Source organism: Bos taurus, chromosome Y (genome assembly GCF_002263795.3).
Source record: "Bos taurus isolate L1 Dominette 01449 registration number 42190680 breed Hereford chromosome Y, ARS-UCD2.0, whole genome shotgun sequence".
Classification (NCBI taxonomy): domain Eukaryota; kingdom Metazoa; phylum Chordata; class Mammalia; order Artiodactyla; family Bovidae; genus Bos; species Bos taurus.
Genome location: NC_082638.1, coordinates 18,426,540 through 18,447,823, shown reverse-complemented (window position 1 = coordinate 18,447,823; position 21,284 = coordinate 18,426,540). Strand labels below are relative to the sequence as shown.

General features: G+C 49.3%; 1 protein-coding gene across 2 annotated transcripts; it reads left to right on the top strand.

Moving 5' to 3' along the window:
• Positions 1–13,552: 13,552 nt before the first annotated feature.
• LOC132344489 (testis-specific Y-encoded protein 3-like) lies at positions 13,553–16,987 on the top strand. Of its 2 annotated transcripts, XM_059884103.1 has the most exons (6): positions 13,553–14,091; positions 14,685–14,762; positions 14,905–15,016; positions 15,158–15,303; positions 15,423–15,509; positions 16,768–16,987. In XM_059884103.1, exons 1-6 carry the CDS (start codon positions 13,564–13,566, stop codon positions 16,789–16,791), a joined length of 975 nt encoding a protein of 324 aa, XP_059740086.1. In that variant the 5' UTR covers positions 13,553–13,563; the 3' UTR covers positions 16,792–16,987. The 2 variants fall into 2 exon arrangements, with proteins under 2 accessions (XP_059740086.1, XP_059740087.1); XM_059884104.1 differs by lacking the exon at positions 14,685–14,762 and having other exon boundaries at positions 13,553–14,112.
• Positions 16,988–21,284: the final 4,297 nt, after the last annotated feature.

Below are 21,284 nucleotides of genomic sequence, written 5' to 3'. Positions count from 1 at the left end.
CAGCCCTGTGCCACGCCAACTGTGCAATGATTTGTGTGTGTATGTGTGTAGGTGTGTGTGCCATTCTGAGACTTGTGCCCTGGCGAGTGTGCAACCAGTTTGTGTATGTGTCTGTTTGTCTGTGTGTGTGTGCTGTTCTCAGCCCTGTGCCTGGCGACTGTGCACAGGTTTGTGTGTCTGTGTGTATGTGTGTGAGAGCTGTTTTAAGCCCTTTGATCTGGCGACAGAGAAACCAGTGTGTGTGTGTGTGTGTGTGTGCCATCTGAACCCTGTGCCCTGGCGACGGTGCAACTGGTTTGTGTGTTTGTGTGAGAGTGTATGTGTGCTGTTCTCAGCCCTGTACCCTGGCAACTGTGCGTTTGCATCTTTTTCCTGCCACCCTCATTCTGAGCATACTGACCACTCTGCAGGATTATGGAGAATCCTCTTTTATTTATTTTAACTGGAGGATTATGACTTTACAATACCGTGACAGGTTTTGCTGTACATGGGCCAACATGAATCACCGATAGGGATACACGTGTCCCCCAAATGCCGAACCCGCCACCCACCGACCTCCCCTGCCTGGCTTTCTGGGTTGCCCCACAACATGACTTTGGTTGCCTTGCTGCACGCGTCAAACTCGCACTGGTCATCTGTTGTGCATAAGCTAATGTAAACGTTCTGGGGCTACTCTCTCACATTGACCCACCGTCACCACCTCCCACTGAGGCCAAAGTCTGTTCTTTATATGTCTGTTACTTCTTTGCTGCCCTGCATGTTGGATGTTCAGCACCACGTACAAGGTCCTCAACTCCATATATTTGTGTGAACGGACAGTGTTTGTCTTTCTCTTTCTGACTTACTTCACGCGGTATAGTAGGCTCCACGTTCATTCCATCTCATTAGAACTGACATGGACCCGTTCCATGTTAGTGCTGTGTAAGACACCGCTGTGTATGTGTACTCCAACTTCCTTATCCCTTCATCTGCTGATGGACACGTAGGCTGCTTCCACGTCCTAGCTATTGTAAATAGTTCTACGCTGAAGACTGGGATACCTGTTTTTTACTCTGTGCTTCTAGGGCATGTAAACGTTCACAGACACACCCCCCTGGGAACTGACTTGAAAGAATCAAGCTGTCTTTAGGGTTTCCGGGGAGGGTAAGTGTACATATCTCTGTCTCTCTGTTTTGAAAGGAACCCGATCCCCCCAGCTTTTGAGACACTTAACGATGGCGTGCCCCCCTTCACCTAAAACAGAAAACCGAAGAAGTTGCTTCACGTGAAGACCAATGGCCAGCATAGTTCTCTTGGACGGGAAAGTAGTGAAGAGTGGTCTGGTGCTGAAGTGGATCACAGTGAGACACCAGTAACCCTGAATTCACTGCAAAGGAAAAATAAAAAGCATCAGCTGCATGTGTGCGTGTATTGTTTGGGCAGGTCCTCAGGACAAACACTTCAGCTGCATGTATGAGTGTCAGTTCACCGCGTGGGAATTACCAGTCTGTGGAGATTCATAGAGAGGGCTAAGTCGTATGTTGGGGTTGTGTCAGGGGGTGACGTTCTTCCTGTGGGGTGGGGGTTGGGGAGGACGGAGAAGGAAGATGAGGGGCCTATTGACTGTGGGTCTGGCAATTTTACAAGGGAAATGTGGCTGTTCGTGGAAAGGGTCTGGTGAACAAGGGCCAGAGATTGAAACAGTGGAATGCAATTCTGTTGGAAGGTGGTGGCCCAGGTATCTTCTCTGTTGCCTATCATCAGACACTTTAATAAGGGTACAGAACAAAGGAAAAGCCTTATCATTGAACTCGCTATGAACCTCGAAGGCCACGTGTGTATGAGTGTGTATATGAGTGCACGGTCAGCTTTGCTGAGAGTCTGCTTCCCAGAGCTAGGGTTCCAGGTAACATCTTAGGGCATTGTGTATAAGGTATATGGAGGGGGGCTGTGGCCTAGGGAGAAAGTGAGGGGTGGGAAGGCAGTGAGGATACTAGTTTCTGGCAAAGGTGACCAGGGGAAAAGAGAAATTGCAAGGAATCAGATAAAGGAAAACAGATCCCGTCGTAGATGTTAGAGCTCATGTGAACTCTGTTATTTTTTCCAAGAACTCAGCTTCGGTATAGCGTGTCCAGGGGCAGAAGTGAGGGGAAAGAGGCTGTTAGGGTGAGCCTATGCAGCCATGTGGTCTGTGTCCCATGCTGCTGCTGCTGCTGCTGCTGCTGCAGCTCAGGGGTCAATATCCCTTTTTCCAGGAAGGCTTAAGGTCTTTGCCCAAGGCCCTCTGTCAGGCCAAGCTGTAGAAAAAGCATTTTTTCTCACCAGCCCTCTGGTGACAGTTTCTCTTCCTTGTGGAATGGCTCAGCACAGAATGTTTTCAACCACAAAGGAGCTGTCCTTCATCTAGGGCTTTGCCACTACTGTGTGGGCCAAGGGCCAGTGGGAACAGCTGGAGCACATGGAGCTCACTGAGGGACTGGTCGGCACTTAGGGTGGTCCTTCTGAAGTAGATGACTGCTTTCTGGAATCGCGTCCACCTCTGGATTGAGCAAAAGACAGACTGGCACAAATGGAGTAGGCAGAGTTCAGCGTCTGTCCCCCCACTGTTGTCCTCTCATCCCAGATAGAAGGGCTCCACCGTGGGCATGCCTGAGGGTGATGTCCCACATGAAGTTCTGTCTCGCATGAAGTTCTCACTCTACAACTTTTCTCCCTGAAGCAGCATCTCTTTTGAGGGCAAAGGGTAAAGTTCACAGGTTTTATGGATGTCCTCTTCACGGTGCCCTGCATGAGATCTCCTGCCCAGGGCCAGCTTTTGCATTTGACCATGTACACCCCAGCTTTGCCCCTTCTCCAGAGACGCATCTACAGCGCTAGAAGGCAAGGCTTGGCCGTCTCTGGGTGCTTTCTGAACAAGCAGCCCAGGAGACACTGGAAACATGTCTTCTTACTTTCTGAATCTGTCAACGTCCAAGAATCCGTGGGGCTCCGGCAGGCTGGTACCTGTCTTTCCCAGTCCTAGTTCAAAACAAAACAGAGCAGAAACTATGGTGTGATAACTCGACAGCGGGTGTGAGATGGCATACTGGGGCATGGTTTTCGGGACCTTAGACTGGGCTCATTCTAGGGACTGCATGGCATTTACCCACATTCAGAAGTTTCCGTAAGGCATTGCAAAGAAGTTAAAGACAAGAACAGTTTAGGACAGGGTCCCCCAGTGCCTAATATTTCCTGCCAGTGCTTCAGGACCAGGGTTGGCATTAGCTCTAACCTGTCCTCGAGTGGAGTGCAGAGATAGTCTTCGTTGACTGGATGGTCATCCTCTGGAGACTTGCCGTGACTTGTGTCCCAGGCTCTCTAGGGCTTTCACTTGGGCCCTAAAGGCTAGGTGCTCTTAGAGTTGACTGCACACTTGGATGTGTCGTGTGAGGTTTTCTTCCGCCGAATATCGATGCGTGTGAGACTCGCCGGTTTAGTGATGAATTCACGCGCATTCTGGCTCAACCAGCCTGAGCTGCATTTGCTTCCTGTGCCCTGGATGTGTTCATGTTTTCCTCTGTTTAGAATGAAGACTGGGTGTCTCCATTGTGTTTGCCCATGAATGTGAGTTGATGTTTCTTCCTGTGGGTCTGCCTATGCCTCCTGTCCTCTTTCATGTTGCACCCATGCTTGTGCCATTATGCACAGCTCTGCTGCCATATCTGTCTGAGTTCTTGCACGTCCCTATTCAACCTACATGCGTGGTGTTGCTCGTATTTACTCCTTCTTTGGTTAAGTTTGCGTATCTTTGTTAGACTGCATGTGAATTGGACCTATTCTTTCCTTCCTGGATCAAATGCTTCCAACATCTTGAATTGTGACTTTTTGAAAGACTTCCATGATATTTGTGCACATCAAGAAATGCTTTATCACAGGAATAGTTAACAGTGACCCACATGTGGAAACAAGAATACCCACACACTTACAGTAATGCCTGACGTGCAGGAATATCACTCATTGCAGGGAGAATATTGATTAGGATCACAGAGGGCAAAGACGTTGCAGGAATGCATATGTCAGGAAATGTTTTTGTTTTTTTTTCTCTGTCAGGAACGGTTTGGGGTTGACTTGTTAAGTGTTCTATAAACAGCACCACACGGTTGAAATACACTAACGTTTACCCCTACCCATGTGTCCTTGTGTTGATCATTCAACTGGCATTGCCCATGCAGAATTTCTTCATGATTGTCAGTAAATCATCCCCCAGGTGATAGGAATTGGGGCTTGCCTTTCTGTACAGAGAAAGTTGTGAAAGAGTTCTTGTGCTCACTGACCTTCTATAGCCTAGGGAAAAGGCGGTGCGAGATCAATTTCAAGTTCAAAGTCCCTTGCTATTTCTGTGTCGTTTCTGGAAGGAAAGCCCAGGGAATGGAATCACACCAACCCGACTGGCACGGTGAACCAGTCCAAGGCAACAGGAGTAGAGAACACAGGCACAGGTCACTCCGCTGTCCACAGTGAGGACTTCCAACCCTGCCAACCTCTTTGGATATCAGTCCCACTCATGAGCCATTCCCATTCACCTTCCACGATATACCATAGAAGTAGAAGAGGACACTGACTTGATCAATTACCGAGTGAAAACATCAACCGGGGCAAAAAAAAAAAAAAAAGAGTGGTGCTTACCAAAGTCCATTATCCTGGATCAGTAAACAAAAGTTCCGCATGTGTGCAAGTTGCTTTTCAGAATTGTTGGTGTGTGAGTGTGTGTATGAGTGTGTGTGTGTGCGTGCACACGCGTGCAAACACATGTGTGCTGGGCAAAATGTGTGTGTGAACTCTCTGAACTGGCCTGGCTGGGGGATGGAAGAATGCACACTGAAAACATGAAAGAGCTTGTGTAAAGTACGACGATCTTGGGGCGGCAGAAACACTGGAGAAAAGCCCTGGAGGAAAGCCCAGGGATCTCACCCACGGAGCAAGCTGTACATGTAAACAGGCATGTAAGTGTAAACACGGATCCCTGAGGAGAAAGGAGAGGCAGGCCAAAAGCACCTGAGGCAAGTCAGGGAGGATGCTAAGGAGCAGAGCCAGAGTGGGCCAGACTCCCCGGCACAGAAGAGGGGCTACGCACAGCCCTTAGGACACCCGGCCACAAAGGGTTTTCTGTCCTCAGGTGAAGGAGCATTCTTTCCCCGACATGACCAGCCATATGAACACAGCTTGCCCTTTTCTCTAAGGTTTGGGAACTGTAGCAGCACTTAGCGCTGCTATGTGCAGCCTTTGCCAGTTTGAAACATCACTCCTTAAAAGGGTGTCCTAGGTTGATCCTCTCACCTGTCCCAGTCCCACAGGCCTGGGCTGATGGGGTAGGCTGGCGTGTGTTCTCACCTGGGGGCTGGATGAGAACAGAGCTACTTTGAAAGCGCCTCTGTACAATAAATGGGCAGACTTCAATTCCTCTGGCACTGGTGAGTCATGGCTCTTAGCGGGACACTGTTCTTAGCATCTCCGGATTGAGAGATGTTTCATCTCTAAATCTCTCTCTACACAGAGAAGTCCAGGTTTGTGTCACATTTGGACACGTGGGCAACAGTCTTTTACGTGAAGCGCGGAACTCGTTATTTCCCGAAAGAATACATGCATTAAGTTTTCTGCCAAGAAATGTGGCATTCTCTCTGTTTCACCTGTGAAAATCTCACCACAAACTTCCCAAAAGGGAAATGGAATTCTCTATATGTTATATGAATCATGGGTGCACGTGTTATTTGCCGGCATGAAATTTGGAATTCTGTGTATTTCCCGTATGAAAACCTGGGTGCTGACTTTTGCACATGAAATCTGGAATGTCGTGTATTAAACTTAGGAACATCAGGCCACTGATTTTAGCACACAAAATACGGAATTTTGATGACTTTACGTATGTAATCCGGGGCACTGATTTTTCCTCTGTTGAGTACGGATTTCCTTACATGTCTTTATCTTTCCTCTGTAAGAAAATCGTGGCAGAGACTTAGTCCATGAGCTAATGAACTGTTTATATTTCATGTAGGAGAATCTGGGTCGTGATTTTCCTACATGAAACATGCAGTTCTCTGTATTTAATGAATGAACATCCAGGCACCGATTTTCCTAATGAATGAACATCCGGGCACCGATTTTCCTGCCTTGAATATGGGTTTCTCTATGTCGGCATTTGAAACTCCAGGCACGGAGCTTTTCCCCGCGAAATATGAAATTCTGGTATTTCACGTTGAATTGGGCATAAACAAGGTAACACGAAATACGGAATTTTTCATCTTTCTCATTTGAAAATCTGTGTGCTGACTTGCGTTATGAGTTACAGAACACTGTATATGTAACAACTGAAAGAATTGGCCTCGATTTTCCTACACAAAATATGGAATTTTCTATTTCATACATAAAGTGATTTTCACGCTTGAGGTATGAAGTCACTGTCAATGAAAACACGAAGTCAATCCTTGTTCAAGGTGATGAACAGGTAAGTCAAAAACCTTGAGCATGTGACCACACCTGAAAGGGGAAGCCTGAATGTTCTGAAACTCTGAGACTGGATAAAACCTGGTCTTTTATGCAAAATGGGGGGACAGAAGTACTAACTAAGAGCCCTAACCCCAAGACCTGGATGTTTCCTCTTTAGCCACACTCACTCTTGAGCAGGGTTGCTTTAAAAAGCCACATGTAAGAACAATCAGTCTGGGGACAGCGGACAGCCGTGGTCAGCCGGCCTGGTGTGAATTCACAAGCGAGCTCTAAGGCAGGTCAAGTGGGGATTCTAGATCCTGGCTGCTACCATTCAAAATGCCAATTAGACATTCACGGATTATGTGACCCCGGACAACCTGTTTGACCTGGCCAGATCTCAGTGTGCTCATCTGTAACATGGGTGTGAGGACGTCCCTGAAACCCCACTGGTTGAGACCTAGCCTTCCAATGTGGGGGGTACGGTTTTGATTCCCTACTCAGGGAGATAAGATTCCCCAAGCCTTGTAGTCAACGACACCAAAACGTTTTGAAAGAAGGAAAGTACAGCAATATTACAACAAATTCAATAAAGACCTTACAAATTGTCCACACTAAACAAAAGTGTTACTGATATGAAGCCCAATGAGACATTAGGCTTTCTCTCAAAAGACATTAGGTGTTCACTCAAAAACCCGCTTTCATTCTACAGCTGTCTAGCAACTCCTGTTCTAGGCCCCAGCAGGGAGCAGAAGGGACTCCCCAGAGAGCTGCAATTCTGGTGGTGATTTTCACTCCCCGGGTTCTCCAGACATGAACCTGCACATCACTCCAGAGCACCCTCATCCGACAGCAAGCTTTACTTGCCCGGATTAGACAGTGAGCATGAAAGCACTCGGCAAATTAAGAGAGAAGTAGAGAGGAGGGCTGGGGTGGTGGACGGGACGCTTTGGGAATCTGGGATTACCAGGTGCAAACTCTTATACGTAAAATAAACAACAAGGTCCTCCTGTGTAGCACAGGGAACGACAATCAATATCCTGTGGTAAGCCATAATGGAAAGGAATATGAAAAAGTATGCGTGTATATAACTGAATCATTGTCTTGTACCGTCGAAATTAATACACCCTTCTACATCACCTATACTTCAATAAAATAAATTTTAAAAGACAGAAGACAGAACCTAAATGGAGAGTGTGCCCACAAGTGAACACAGAGCAGGCAAGCCTGGCCACCACATCCCTAACAAGGACCAGGCCAAGAGAACAGGTGAGTTGGGGAGGGATTCCACCACTTCCTGGTCCCCTTTAATTCCTGGAAAGACCCAAAGCTGGGCTTCCCCAATCCAACCACGGGCACTCACTCTGCTAGCGTACTCGGCGGTGCCTGCAGCGACATCAGCTGAAGCGGTGGCGATGGGCGCGCTGACCGAAGATGCAAGGGTGCTCGTGGGTCCTGAGCTGGGGACCAGGGGCGACGAATCCGTGTTGGTCACCAGGGTGATGGTGGAGGTTGATGGCTTCTGTGTGATCTCGTTCTGCTGGACACCTGAAAAAGCAAATGTGCTTGGTCTCCCCACCGCCTGGGGAAGGCTGTCCCAGCTCCAAGCGGCGGTGGGAGCAGGGCCCAATCCACACTCTTCGAGTTTCTCTGCTTTCAAGGGAAAACGACTCTCACCTTAGCCAAATTTGAGCAAGGCTCCACGGAGCCCTTTCTCAGTAAGGCCTGCACCTGGGTCTTTAAGTTTCCAACAGCTCAAGGCTGCATGCCTTGGATGACCCCCACCCCTTTAAAGTCCCCACCTACGAAAACTCAAGGCTGCCAATAGAAGTGACTATGTGCTCCACTCAACACTTAAGGATAGGGCCCGTTGCCCAGTCTCTACGGGAGGGCAGAAAGCCCGCCTTTAAGAGGTAACAGGGTTAGCAAACCCAGATATTCCGCATGGACCAACACCCCCTGCGCACGTTCTGTCAAACTGTCATTTTCTGACTCTATAGACTTCCCATGATTCCCCTTGCCTATTCCCAAATTCTCCCTTTAAAACCCCAGTTCCTTGTGTACACATTGGTGTTGGTGTCAGTTCATGCTGGGCATTTGGCCCTCCTGCAATAGTAAATAGTGGACTAAAATCTATCAAAGAAGAATGAAACTGCAGGAATCAGCCTGCCTAACTTCAAGCTATACTACAAAGCCACCGTCATCAATGCAGTATGGTACTGGCACAAAGACAGAAACATAAGTCAATGGAACAAAAGAGAAAGCCCAGAGATACATATCCGCACCTACGGACACCTTATCTTTGACAAAGCAGACGAGGATGTACAATGCAGAAAAGACAATCTCTTCAGCAAAGGGCGCTGGGAAAACTGGGCAACCACGCATAAAAGAATGAAACTACAACACTTGCTAACACCGCACACAAAATATAAACTCAAAATGGATCGAAGATCTAAACATGAGACCGCAAACGATTACACTGCTGGAGGAAAATTTAGGCAAAACACTCTCTGGTGTAAAGCACAGTAGGATCCTCTCTGGCGAACCTCCCAGAATAATGGGAATAAAAGCAAAACTAAAACAAATGGGACCTACTTAAACTTAAAAGCTTATGCTCAACGAAGGAAACTACAAGCAAAGTGAAAAGACAGAATTCAGAATGGGGGCAAATAATAGCAAATGAAGCAACTCGTACAGAATTAATCTAAAAAATATACAAGCAACTCCTGCACTCAATTCCAGAAAAGTAGGCGACCCAGGCCAAAATAAAAAAATAATAATAATCATGGGCCAAAGAAGTAAACAGACATTTCTCCAAAAAAGAAATACAGATGGCTATCAAACACAGGAAAAGATGCGCAACATCCCTTACTATCAGGGAACCGCAAATCGAAACCACAACGAGGTACCATCTCAGGCCGGTCAGAATGGCTGCTGTCCAAAATCTACAGACAATAAACGTTTGAGAGGGGGCAGAGAAAAAAAGAAACCCTCTCACACTGTCTGTGTGAATTTCAAACTAGCACAGCCACTATGGGAACAACGTACAGACTGCTCAAAAACCTGGAATTAGAACTGCCATACAACCCAGCAATCCCTCTGCTGGGCATACACACCGAAGAAACCAGAATTAAAAGACTCTCGTGCCCCAGTGTTCGTCGCGGCTCTCTTTACAACAGATAGGACGTGGAAGCAGCCTAGATGTCCATGGGCAGACGAACTGGAGACGAAAGCCGGGGTAGATATAGACAGTAGAATATTACTCAGCTCTTAAAAAGAATGCATTTGAATCAGTTCTAATGAGCTGGACGCAAGTGGAGCCTCTTATGCAGAGAAAAGTCAGTCAGAAGGAAAAACCCACGCATATATATGGAATTGAGACAGATGGAATTAACAGTGACCCTATATGCGAGACAGCAAAAGAGACACAGATGTAAAGAACAGATTTCGGGACTCTGTAGGAGAAGGCAAGGGTGCGATGGTTTGAGAGAATAGCATTGAAACATGTATATTATCACATACGAAATACATCGCCAGGCCAGGTTCGATGCACGAGACAGGGAGCTCAGGGCTGGTGCACTGGGATGACCCAGAGGGATGGGATGGGGAGTGGGAATCAGGACGGGGAATGCATGTACACGGCTGATTCGTGTGAACGTACGGCAAAAAGCACCACAATAATGTCAAGTAACTCACCTCCAATTAAACTAAACTTTTTAAAAAACGTACAGGATAACAAAGAGTGAGCAGAAAATACTTTAAACGAGTGAGAATAAAAACACAGCGTATCAGAATTCGTGAGATGCAGATCTAGACGTGCTTATAATTTTAAATGCTTGTATTAGAAAAGAATAAAAGCCTAAGCCAGTGGAAAGAGAAATGGCAAACTCCGTCAAGGCTTTCAGCAAAGGCCACATAGAGGAAACGTGAGGGAGGGGTGTGATTAGCCGGTGCAAACTTCTTGCTGTCACATCTTGTGTTCTTGAGGTGAGCTGGTGGCCAGCTAACTGTGTCCTGCAATCCTCAAGGGAAACAAGTATGATTCCCTATCCCCTGAAAGGAGATTCCCCAGATTGACTTTCACCCTCCAAGGTCCTGGTTGCGAGAAGGGGGTCCCCGTATAGCCTGGTAGTCCCAGCTGGAAGAGGCAGGTCTCAGTTCTCTGTGCCCTCCTCTTACCAAGGCCCCCACACACTGCCCGGCCACCTGCCATGAGGGAGCCAGGTACCCAGCACGCAGCTGACCCTCAGCCTCCTCCGTCTACCCAAATGGGGAGCTCGGTCCTGTAGACTGTGGCCCATGGACATTGCCACAACCATTCGGACATGGAGGTGGGCATGGGACACGGTGGCCGTTGCTTTGAAACCTGGGCCAGGCCGCTGAGTGGCTCCAGCAAGGCCTCCGGGACTCTGCAAGACACAGCCTTTCCTCACGCTTGTCCAAGCACCACAGTTCATTACCCAGCCCAAGGCCCAAGGGCCTGGAAGGCCCTGTGGGAAGGCTTTGATATCTCTCTCAGTGCATTCAGCTGAGAGGCTTTCTGTTGGTGGTGTTGGGTTTGCGAACTTCCCTAATGGTCTTGGGCTGAGGCCTGCAGCTCCGTTTTCCATCCTGCCTCTTCTACAGTGTCTTCCTGGATGAGCTGAGTCAACCTGTGACTAAAAGATGGTAACGTGGACCATCGGGGGCCATTTCCACTGGCCCGATGACCACATCCTACTCTCTTTCTATAACGCAGGGCTTTCAACGTGACAATGTCGTGTGATGTAAAAGCCTTCATCTTCCTCGAACTCAAGTATTTAACTCAGCATACTCTCCTCAAGAACATGTACTGCAAACGGGGCTACCATTTATTTTTTCACTGCCGGAATTATACTTGACATGTGATGTACTTCCAACCATTATTTTGGGGCCATAGTCACGTTACAGTGTTTCTTTGGTTTCTGCTGTGCGTGAATCAAGTTTTAGCTGTACGTGTATCCCGTCAATTTTGGATTTCCTTCCCATTTAGGCCACCACAGAGCAGTCGAGTCCCTTTCTTCTTTCACTTTTTCTTTTTATTAAATTCAACTGGGGGTTAATTATGATACAATATTGTAATGGCTTCTGCCATGCATCAACATTAATAAGCCATAAGTACACAGGGGTCCCAGCTATCCTGGAGCCGCTCCCACATCCCTGCCTACGCTATTCTTCGGGATTGCTCCAGAGCACTTGCTCTGCATTCCCTGATTCATGCAGATGAAAACCAGAAAGATGATTTTTCTGCATAAAATATGCAATTGTCCTTCTTTCACATGTGAGAACATGGGTGCAGAGGTTTCTACCTGAAATAGGAAATCGGTATTTCATGTATGAAAATCGACTTGCATCATTTTCTTCATCATATGTGGAATCTTGTGTCTCCCAGACGTATATCTGTGCACACGTTTTCCTACATGAGTGGGGAATTCTATATATTTTACATATGAAAAGTTGAGCCTACAATTCCCTTCTTGAATCCTGAAATTGTATACATTTCGTATATGAAGATCTCAATGAAAGTTTACTGACATGAAGTGTGAAATTAAGATCTGGCGAACCAATATGGAATTGGAATTATCTCTATTTCATAAATGAAATTCTGGGCACCACTGTTTCTTCGTGAAATACTTAACTCCTTGTATTTCTCATGCATAAATCAAGGACTGTCCACCATGAAATAAGGAGTTCTCTATATTTCCTGTATCCAAATCTAGGCATGATTCTCTCTCATGGAAGATGGACTTCTCTATATTTCACATCTGAAGATCAGAATGAACATTTTCCCGTTAGAAATAAAGACATCTATGCATTTCATGCGATCCACTGGTTCTTCAGTCTCTGAAACACCTGTTGGCATTTGTGGCTCTGTGTGTTGCACGCATGTGTGTACTTGTGTCACATGTTTGTGTGTGTGTGTGGGGAGGGAGGTGGGGTGTGGTGGGTCTGTGAGTGTGTCAGGACTAAGGGAGGTAGGTGCTCAGTGTGAAACAGCAGACGTCCTAGGAGAAAGAGCGTGAGCAGTGGAAACTGTCCAGGCACTTAACCTGAGTGTGCCCACCTGAGCTAGGCGGCCCGGACGTAGGAGTAACTAATGGTCAGGAGGAGCACTTTGGTCCACTTGAAACACTTGCAGGAATAGCTCTGTGCCTCTGGCAAGTGCATCTGCAGGCGCACATCCTTAGCTACGTGGGCGCCTGCCCTAAGCCACGGGCCGGGGGAAAGGCCGAGGGCTGACAGACCGTAGGCCAGGGGCTCCAGGCTGGTTGGGCTTGGGGCTGCAACGTGGGGCTTGGACAGCTAGCCGAGGAAAGTGCTCTGCCTCTTCCTCAGAGGAGGGCTGCATTCCTGACAACTGCTCAAGCCTAAGGCACAAGTTTAGCCGTGACTCTGCAGCAGGTGCACATGGGTGAGGTCGGCGTAAGCCCGCCCCCACCCGGGCCCCCGCCCCGCTTCCCCATCCCCCTCCACCGCGCACTCCTCCCCCAAACCCCCTACCCTGCCCGCCTCCCTCCTACTCCCCCCACCCCCACCCCGTGGCTTGCGGTTTGGATCGGAGGAGAGCAACTCTGTCCCTGAGGTACCCAGGAACCCTGTCTTCCTGAGTGGGTCCCTGAGCACACGAGCGGGCTGCCCCAGGGGCAACTTCAAGCTTGAGGACTGTTGCAGCTTCAGGTGGCCCTGGCTCTCCCAGTCGCTGCTCGGGCGCGGCTGCACTGCTAGGCAGGCAAAAGGCTTGCCAGGACACGCCCTCTTTGCGCTGGGCCGACATTAGCCGCCTGTCACAGGCTGGCAGAGGGCCCAGGATTCCAAGGGGCGTGTCCAAGGAGCGAACCGCTTTAGACTCCATTTGATTGGTTCTGGGATGAGGTCAGGAGGTCAGGGTGGAGAGTTCAGCCCCTTCCCGTCGCCATAGTAGGCGGGCCTGGTGGCAGAGGGTTCTGCGCATGCGTCTCTCCCTTTCGCCGTTCCCTGGCTCTTGCCCAGTAACCCGTCGGGAGTAGGACCACGTAGACTGCGGCCGGCGGGCGGCCCGTGAGGGCCGTCTGCCGTGCTCTAGCGTCCAGCTTGTTTGCAGTTCCGAGCTTCGGCGAGAATACCATGGAGAGTGAGACGGGGCCAGAGGAAGGCGGCAGCACTCCGGGATCCTGGATCTTAGTTGTGAGCCCGGGTCTTCATGAGGGAGGGGCCCTGGGGCCTACCAGCTCCGTGTGGGCGGCAGAGGCGATGCAGGCCGCAGGTGGTGCGCCAGGCGAGGAGGCCGCCCTCTTCTGGGTGGAGGCAGTGGAGGAAGGTGCGGCTGTGGAGGAGGGAGAGGTGGCGGGACCCGGGCAGGAGTTCCAGCTGCTGGTGTTGGACGTCATGGAGGAGGTGGAGGTGGTGGCATACGAGGAGCAGGAGCAGGTGTCCTCGGAGGAGCATGTCCACGACCATCCAAGGCCCGGAGCCCTGAGTGACCGGCCTGCACTGGAGGCGCTGGCGGCCCTGCAGCTGGAGCTGGAGCCCGTGAATCAGAAAGCCCAAAGGGCGCATGCTCGCCTGAAACATAAGACCAGTCAGCGGCGGAAGGTGCATCTAGAACACAGAAGCGCCATCATCCAGGGCATCCGTGGCTTCTGGGTCGAAGTTGTATCCCTTGGTGTGGTGCTTGTGAGTTTTGTGTTTGTTTGTTTGTTTAAGCCGGGCTATGGCAGGAACAGTTTACAGATCTGGCAGTTCTGGTACCGTATTTACTTTTCTGGATGGTGGGTATTGGTTACCGTCCTGCATATCTGTTCCTGATCGTAGGTGTGATGTCCTTGCTGTTCTGGCTAGCCCAAATTGATAGTTGGGCTATACTTTGAGAGGTCCCTATCAGAATTGTCATTAGCACCAGGGTCTCTTCGGAGAGAAGGCTTGTCTGGAATGGGGGAGGGGTGGGGAAGTGTAAGTGGTCGTACGGGTTCTAGCTAGGAGTGCTTGTTTTCCCGAAGTAAGCTAACTTTCAAGGGGCTGAGATGAAGCTTATCCGGTTAGGAAGAGCACCTCCTCGTGGTAGGGCATTCATGGGCACAGCCTTGGACCTTGTGCGGCATTCATATAGCCCCGCGTGAACCGAAATGTGACGAGTTAACCAGTAGCAAGTTGAAGTCAAACAGGGAGGGCCATTCTACTCTTCAGGCTAGCTTTGTTCTTCCAGCACTTTTACCTCTAGCATCTAGAGGCTCCTTGACCTAAAGCAGTTTATGAACCACCCCCAAATGTCAGTTTTGATGAGCAAGCAAGATGCAGACATGCTTCACTTCATGACCAACTTGGAGGTCAGGCAGGGGACACTGATGATTGTGGAGGGGAGGTGACTGGGGAGGGGAGAGGGCATGGTCTATCCCTAACACAGGAAAGGACAGCTCTTCTGTAAAGAGGTTTCACACCCACCCCACCCCGCACACTTTGTCCTGGCAGGTGGAGGAATTCAGGCATCCCACTCGTCACTGCAAGATCACATTGTCCTTTCGGAGGAATAGGTATTTCCAGAATGAAGTGATTGTCAAGGAGTACCTGATGAAGGTCACTGGTGAGAAGCTGCTCCCTGGATCTTGGGTGGGGGCGGGGGTGGGTAGGGGTGGCGGGCGGTGGCCCGGTGGTTGGGGGCAGAAAAGTCTAGGTTGAATCGAAAAGTGATTTAGGTCTTTCTCCCAAACTGCTTTTCCTGCAGGATACCACGCATCTCGTTCCACTCCAGTTCAGTGGCACCAGGGCTTTGAATGGAAGGCATACAGGCGCAGGCACCACGACAGCAGCGTTAACTTCTTCAACTGGTTCTTTGACCACAATTTCACAGGATCTGACTGGATTGCTGAGGTGGGGTCCCACGTGGCCACTGGGCCAGAACTGGTGACTTATGTCGGAGTTGTTGGCCGTGCACGGGAGGGCTCATGGTCTGGCCAGGCCTGTGCTGACCTTGCTCATTTCCCTGGCAGATCATCATAAGGGATCTGTGGCCCAATCCTTTGCAGTACTATGTGAGGAGGAAGGCTGCACCACAAAAGGTACCAGGAGGACGAGAGGTGAGGCGCCCAGGGGCCGAGCACTGGCATAAGTGTTGTCAAAAACTTGGGTCATTTATTCCACTTGTGAAGACAGTGAGACTCCGTGGAGTACAGAGTGACACCAGGGCATGAGGGAATCAGCAAGGGACAGCAAGGGTAGAGAACTGGGGTGAAGAACAGGTTCTAAGTAGAGAAGCTTGAGGTGGATGAAGTGGCCTGGACAGGCCAAAGCCACTGCAGTTTATATCTGAGGCAGCTGCACATGGCTGAACCGTCATTCCATGGCCAACAAGTCCAGCCTCAGGCTGCTCTTAAATTGGGACCCACCTGCTCTTCCTCATGAAGTCCCATTTCCAAAAAGGCCTGTGAGTCTCCTTTGTGCAAGGCGGTTCCCCCAGTGACCCATCATTTGATTCGATTCTGATCACCACACTCGTTTTGGTTTTTAATTTGCGTTTGCATCTTTTTCCTGCCACCCTCATTCTGAGCATACTGACCACTCTGCAGGATTATGGAGAATCCTCTTTTATTTATTTTAACTGGAGGATTATGACTTTACAATACCGTGACAGGTTTTGCTGTACATGGGCCAACATGAATCACCGATAGGGATACACGTGTCCCCCCAAATGCCGAACCCGCCACCCACCGACCTCCCCTGCCTGGCTGTCTGGGTTGCCCCCAACATGACTTTGGTTGCCTTGCTGCACGCGTCAAACTCGCACTGATCATCTGTTGTGCATAAGCTAATGTAAACGTTTTGGGGCTACTCTCTCACATTGACCCACCGTCACCACCTCCCACTGAGGCCAAAGTCTGTTCTTTATATGTCTGTTACTTCTTTGCTGCCCTGCATGTTGGATGTTCAGCACCACGTACAAGGTCCTCAACTCCATATATTTGTGTGAACGGACAGTGTTTGTCTTTCTCTTTCTGACTTACTTCACGCGGTATAGTAGGCTCCACGTTCATTCCATCTCATTAGAACTGACATGGACGCGTTCCATGTTAGTGCTGTGTAAGACACCGCTGTGTATGTGTACTCCAACTTCCTTATCCCTTCATCTGCTGATGGACACGTAGGCTGCTTCCACGTCCTAGCTATTGTAAATAGTTCTACGCTGAAGACTGGGATACCTGTTTTTTACTCTGTGCTTCTAGGGCATGTAAACGTCCACAGACACACCCCCCTGGGAACTGACTTGAAAGAATCAAGCTGTCTTTAGAGTTTCCGGGGAGGGTAAGTGTACATATCTCTGTCTCTCTGTTTTGAAAGGAACCCGATCCCCCCAGCTTTTGAGACACTTAACGATGGCGTGCCCCCCTTCACCTAAAACAGAAAACCGAAGAAGCTGCTTCACGTGAAGACCAATGGCCAGCATAGTTCTCTTGGACGGGAAAGTAGTGAAGAGTGGTCTGGTGCTGAAGTGGATCGACAGTGAGACACCAGTAACCCTGAATTCACTGCAAAGGAAAAATAAAAAGCATCAGCTGCATGCGTGCGTGTATTGTTTGGGCAGGTCCTCAGGACAAACACTTCAGCTGCATGTACGAGTGTCAGTTCACCGCGTGGGAATTACCAGTCTGTGGAGATTCATAGAGGGGGCTAAGTCGTATGTTGGGGTTGTGTCAGGGGGTGACGTTCTTCCTGTGGGGTGGGGGTTGGGGAGGACGGAGAAGGAGGATGAGGGGCCTATTGACTGTGGGTCTGGCAATTTTACAAGGGAAATGTGGCTGTTCGTGGAAAGGGTCTGGTGAACAAGGGCCAGAGATTGAAACAGTGGAATGCAATTCTGTTGGAAGGTGGTGGCCCAGGTATCTTCTCTGTTGCCTATCATCAGACACTTTAATAAGGGTACAGAACAAAGGAAAAGCCTTATCATTGAACTCGCTATGAACCTCGAAGGCCACGTGTGTATGAGTGTGTATATGAGTGCACGGTCAGCTTTGCTGAGAGTCTGCTTCCCAGAGCTAGGGTTCCAGGTAACATCTTAGGGCATTGTGTATAAGGTATATGGAGGGGGGCTGTGGCCTAGGGAGAAAGTGAGGGGTGGGAAGGCAGTGAGGATACTAGTTTCTGGCAAAGGTGACCAGGGGAAAAGAGAAATTGCAAGGAATCAGATAAAGGAAAACAGATCCCGTCGTAGATGTTAGAGCTCATGTGAACTCTGTTATTTTTTCCAAGAACTCAGCTTCGGTATAGCGTGTCCAGGGGCAGAAGTGAGGGGAAAGAGGCTGTTAGGGTGAGCCTATGCAGCCATGTGGTCTGTGTCCCATGCTGCTGCTGCTGCTGCTGCTGCTGCAGCTCAGGGGTCAATATCCCTTTTTCCAGGAAGGCTTAAGGTCTTTGCCCAAGGCCCTCTGTCAGGCCAAGCTGTAGAAAAAGCATTTTTTCTCACCAGCCCTCTGGTGACAGTTTCTCTTCCTTGTGGAATGGCTCAGCACAGAATGTTTTCAACCACAAAGGAGCTGTCCTTCATCTAGGGCTTTGCCACTACTGTGTGGGCCAAGGGCCAGTGGGAACAGCTGGAGCACATGGAGCTCACTGAGGGACTGGTCGGCACTTAGGGTGGTCCTTCTGAAGTAGATGACTGCTTTCTGGAATCGCGTCCACCTCTGGATTGAGCAAAAGACAGACTGGCACAAATGGAGTAGGCAGAGTTCAGCGTCTGTCCCCCCACTGTTGTCCTCTCATCCCAGATAGAAGGGCTCCACCGTGGGCATGCCTGAGGGTGATGTCCCACATGAAGTTCTGTCTCGCATGAAGTTCTCACTCTACAACTTTTCTCCCTGAAGCAGCATCTCTTTTGAGGGCAAAGGGTAAAGTTCACAGGTTTTATGGATGTCCTCTTCACGGTGCCCTGCATGAGATCTCCTGCCCAGGGCCAGCTTTTGCATTTGACCATGTACACCCCAGCTTTGCCCCTTCTCCAGAGACGCATCTACAGCGCTAGAAGGCAAGGCTTGGCCGTCTCTGGGTGCTTTCTGAACAAGCAGCCCAGGAGACACTGGAAACATGTCTTCTTACTTTCTGAATCTGTCAACGTCCAAGAATCCGTGGGGCTCCGGCAGGCTGGTACCTGTCTTTCCCAGTCCTAGTTCAAAACAAAACAGAGCAGAAACTATGGTGTGATAACTCGACAGCGGGTGTGAGATGGCATACTGGGGCATGGTTTTCGGGACCTTAGACTGGGCTCATTCTAGGGACTGCATGGCATTTACCCACATTCAGAAGTTTCCGTAAGGCATTGCAAAGAAGTTAAAGACAAGAACAGTTTAGGACAGGGTCCCCCAGTGCCTAATATTTCCTGCCAGTGCTTCAGGACCAGGGTTGGCATTAGCTCTAACCTGTCCTCGAGTGGAGTGCAGAGATAGTCTTCGTTGACTGGATGGTCATCCTCTGGAGACTTGCCGTGACTTGTGTCCCAGGCTCTCTAGGGCTTTCACTTGGGCCCTAAAGGCTAGGTGCTCTTAGAGTTGACTGCACACTTGGATGTGTCGTGTGAGGTTTTCTTCCGCCGAATATCGATGCGTGTGAGACTCGCCGGTTTAGTGATGAATTCACGCGCATTCTGGCTCAACCAGCCTGAGCTGCATTTGCTTCCTGTGCCCTGGATGTGTTCATGTTTTCCTCTGTTTAGAATGAAGACTGGGTGTCTCCATTGTGTTTGCCCATGAATGTGAGTTGATGTTTCTTCCTGTGGGTCTGCCTATGCCTCCTGTCCTCTTTCATGTTGCACCCATGCTTGTGCCATTATGCACAGCTCTGCTGCCATATCTGTCTGAGTTCTTGCACGTCCCTATTCAACCTACATGCGTGGTGTTGCTCGTATTTACTCCTTCTTTGGTTAAGTTTGCGTATCTTTGTTAGACTGCATGTGAATTGGACCTATTCTTTCCTTCCTGGATCAAATGCTTCCAACATCTTGAATTGTGACTTTTTGAAAGACTTCCATGATATTTGTGCACATCAAGAAATGCTTTATCACAGGAATAGTTAACAGTGACCCACATGTGGAAACAAGAATACCCACACACTTACAGTAATGCCTGACGTGCAGGAATATCACTCATTGCAGGGAGAATATTGATTAGGATCACAGAGGGCAAAGATGTTGCAGGAATGCATATGTCAGGAAATGTTTTTGTTTTTCTCTGTCAGGAACGGTTTGGGGTTGACTTGTTAAGTGTTCTATAAACAGCGCCGCACGGTTGAAATACACTAACGTTTACCCCTACCCATGTGTCCTTGTGTTGATCATTCAACTGGCATTGCCCATGCAGAATTTCTTCATGATTGTCAGTAAATCATCCCCCAGGTGATAGGAATTGGGGCTTGCCTTTCTGTACAGAGAAAGTTGTGAAAGAGTTCTTGTCCTCAGTGACCTTCTATAGCCTAGGGAAAAGGCGGTGCGAGATCAATTTCAAGTTCAAAGTCCCTTGCTATTTCTGTGTCGTTTCTGGAAGGAAAGCCCAGGGAATGGAATCACACCAACCCGACTGGCACGGTGAACCAGTCCAAGGCAACAGGAGTAGAGAACACAGGCACAGGTCACTCCGCTGTCCACAGTGAGGACTTCCAACCCTGCCAACCTCTTTGGATATCAGTCCCACTCATGAGCCATTCCCATTCACCTTCCACGATATACCATAGAAGTAGAAGAGGACACTGACTTGATCAATTACCGAGTGAAAACATCAACCGGGGCAAAAAAAAAAAAAAAAGAGTGGTGCTTACCAAAGTCCATTATCCTGGATCAGTAAACCAAAGTTCCGCATGTGTGCAAGTTGCTTTTCAGAATTGTTGGTGTGTGAGTGTGTGAGTGTGTGTATGAGTGTGTGTGTGCGTGCACGTGCGTGCAAACACATGTGCGCTGGGCAAAATGTGTGTGTGAACTCTCTGAACTGGCCTGGCTGGGGGATGGAAGAATGCACACTGAAAACATGAAAGAGCTTGTGTAAAGTACGACGATCTTGGGGCGGCAGAAACACTGGAGAAAAGCCCTGGAGGAAAGCCCAGGGATCTCACCCACGGAGCAAGCTGTACATGTAAACAGGCATGTAAGTGTAAACACGGATCCCTGAGGAGAAAGGAGAGGCAGGCCAAAAGCACCTGAGGCAAGTCAGGGAGGATGCTAAGGAGCAGAGCCAGAGTGGGCCAGACTCCCCGGCACAGAAGAGGGGCTACGCACAGCCCTTAGGACACCCGGCCACAAAGGGTTTTCTGTCCTCAGGTGAAGGAGCATTCTTTCCCCGACATGACCAGCCATATGAACACAGCTTGCCCTTTTCTCTAAGGTTTGGGAACTGTAGCAGCACTTAGCGCTGCTATGTGCAGCCTTTGCCAGTTTGAAACATCACTCCTTAAAAGGGTGTCCTAGGTTGATCCTCTCACCTGTCCCAGTCCCACAGGCCTGGGCTGATGGGGTAGGCTGGCGTGTGTTCTCACCTGGGGGCTGGATGAGAACAGAGCTACTTTGAAAGCGCCTCTGTACAATAAATGGGCAGACTTCAATTCCTCTGGCACTGGTGAGTCATGGCTCTTAGCGGGACACTGTTCTTAGCATCTCCGGATTGAGAGATGTTTCATCTCTAAATCTCTCTCTACACAGAGAAGTCCAGGTTTGTGTCACATTTGGACACGTGGGCAACAGTCTTTTACGTGAAGCGCGGAACTCGTTATTTCCCGAAAGAATACATGCATTAAGTTTTCTGCCAAGAAATGTGGCATTCTCTCTGTTTCACCTGTGAAAATCTCACCACAAACTTCCCAAAAGGGAAATGGAATTCTCT

What these genes read in the sequence shown, in the direction of transcription:
- LOC132344489 (XM_059884103.1), top strand. Translation starts at nt 13,564, where the DNA reads ATGGAGAGTGAGACGGGGCCAGAGGAAGGCGGCAGCACTCCGGGATCC. An exon ending in ACTTCATGACCAACTTGGAG is followed by an intron (nt 14,763 to 14,904) that starts GTCAGGCAGGGG and finishes TTGTCCTGGCAG; the next exon opens with GTGGAGGAATTCAGGCATCC. An exon ending in GTACCTGATGAAGGTCACTG is followed by an intron (nt 15,017 to 15,157) that starts GTGAGAAGCTGC and finishes CTTTTCCTGCAG; the next exon opens with GATACCACGCATCTCGTTCC.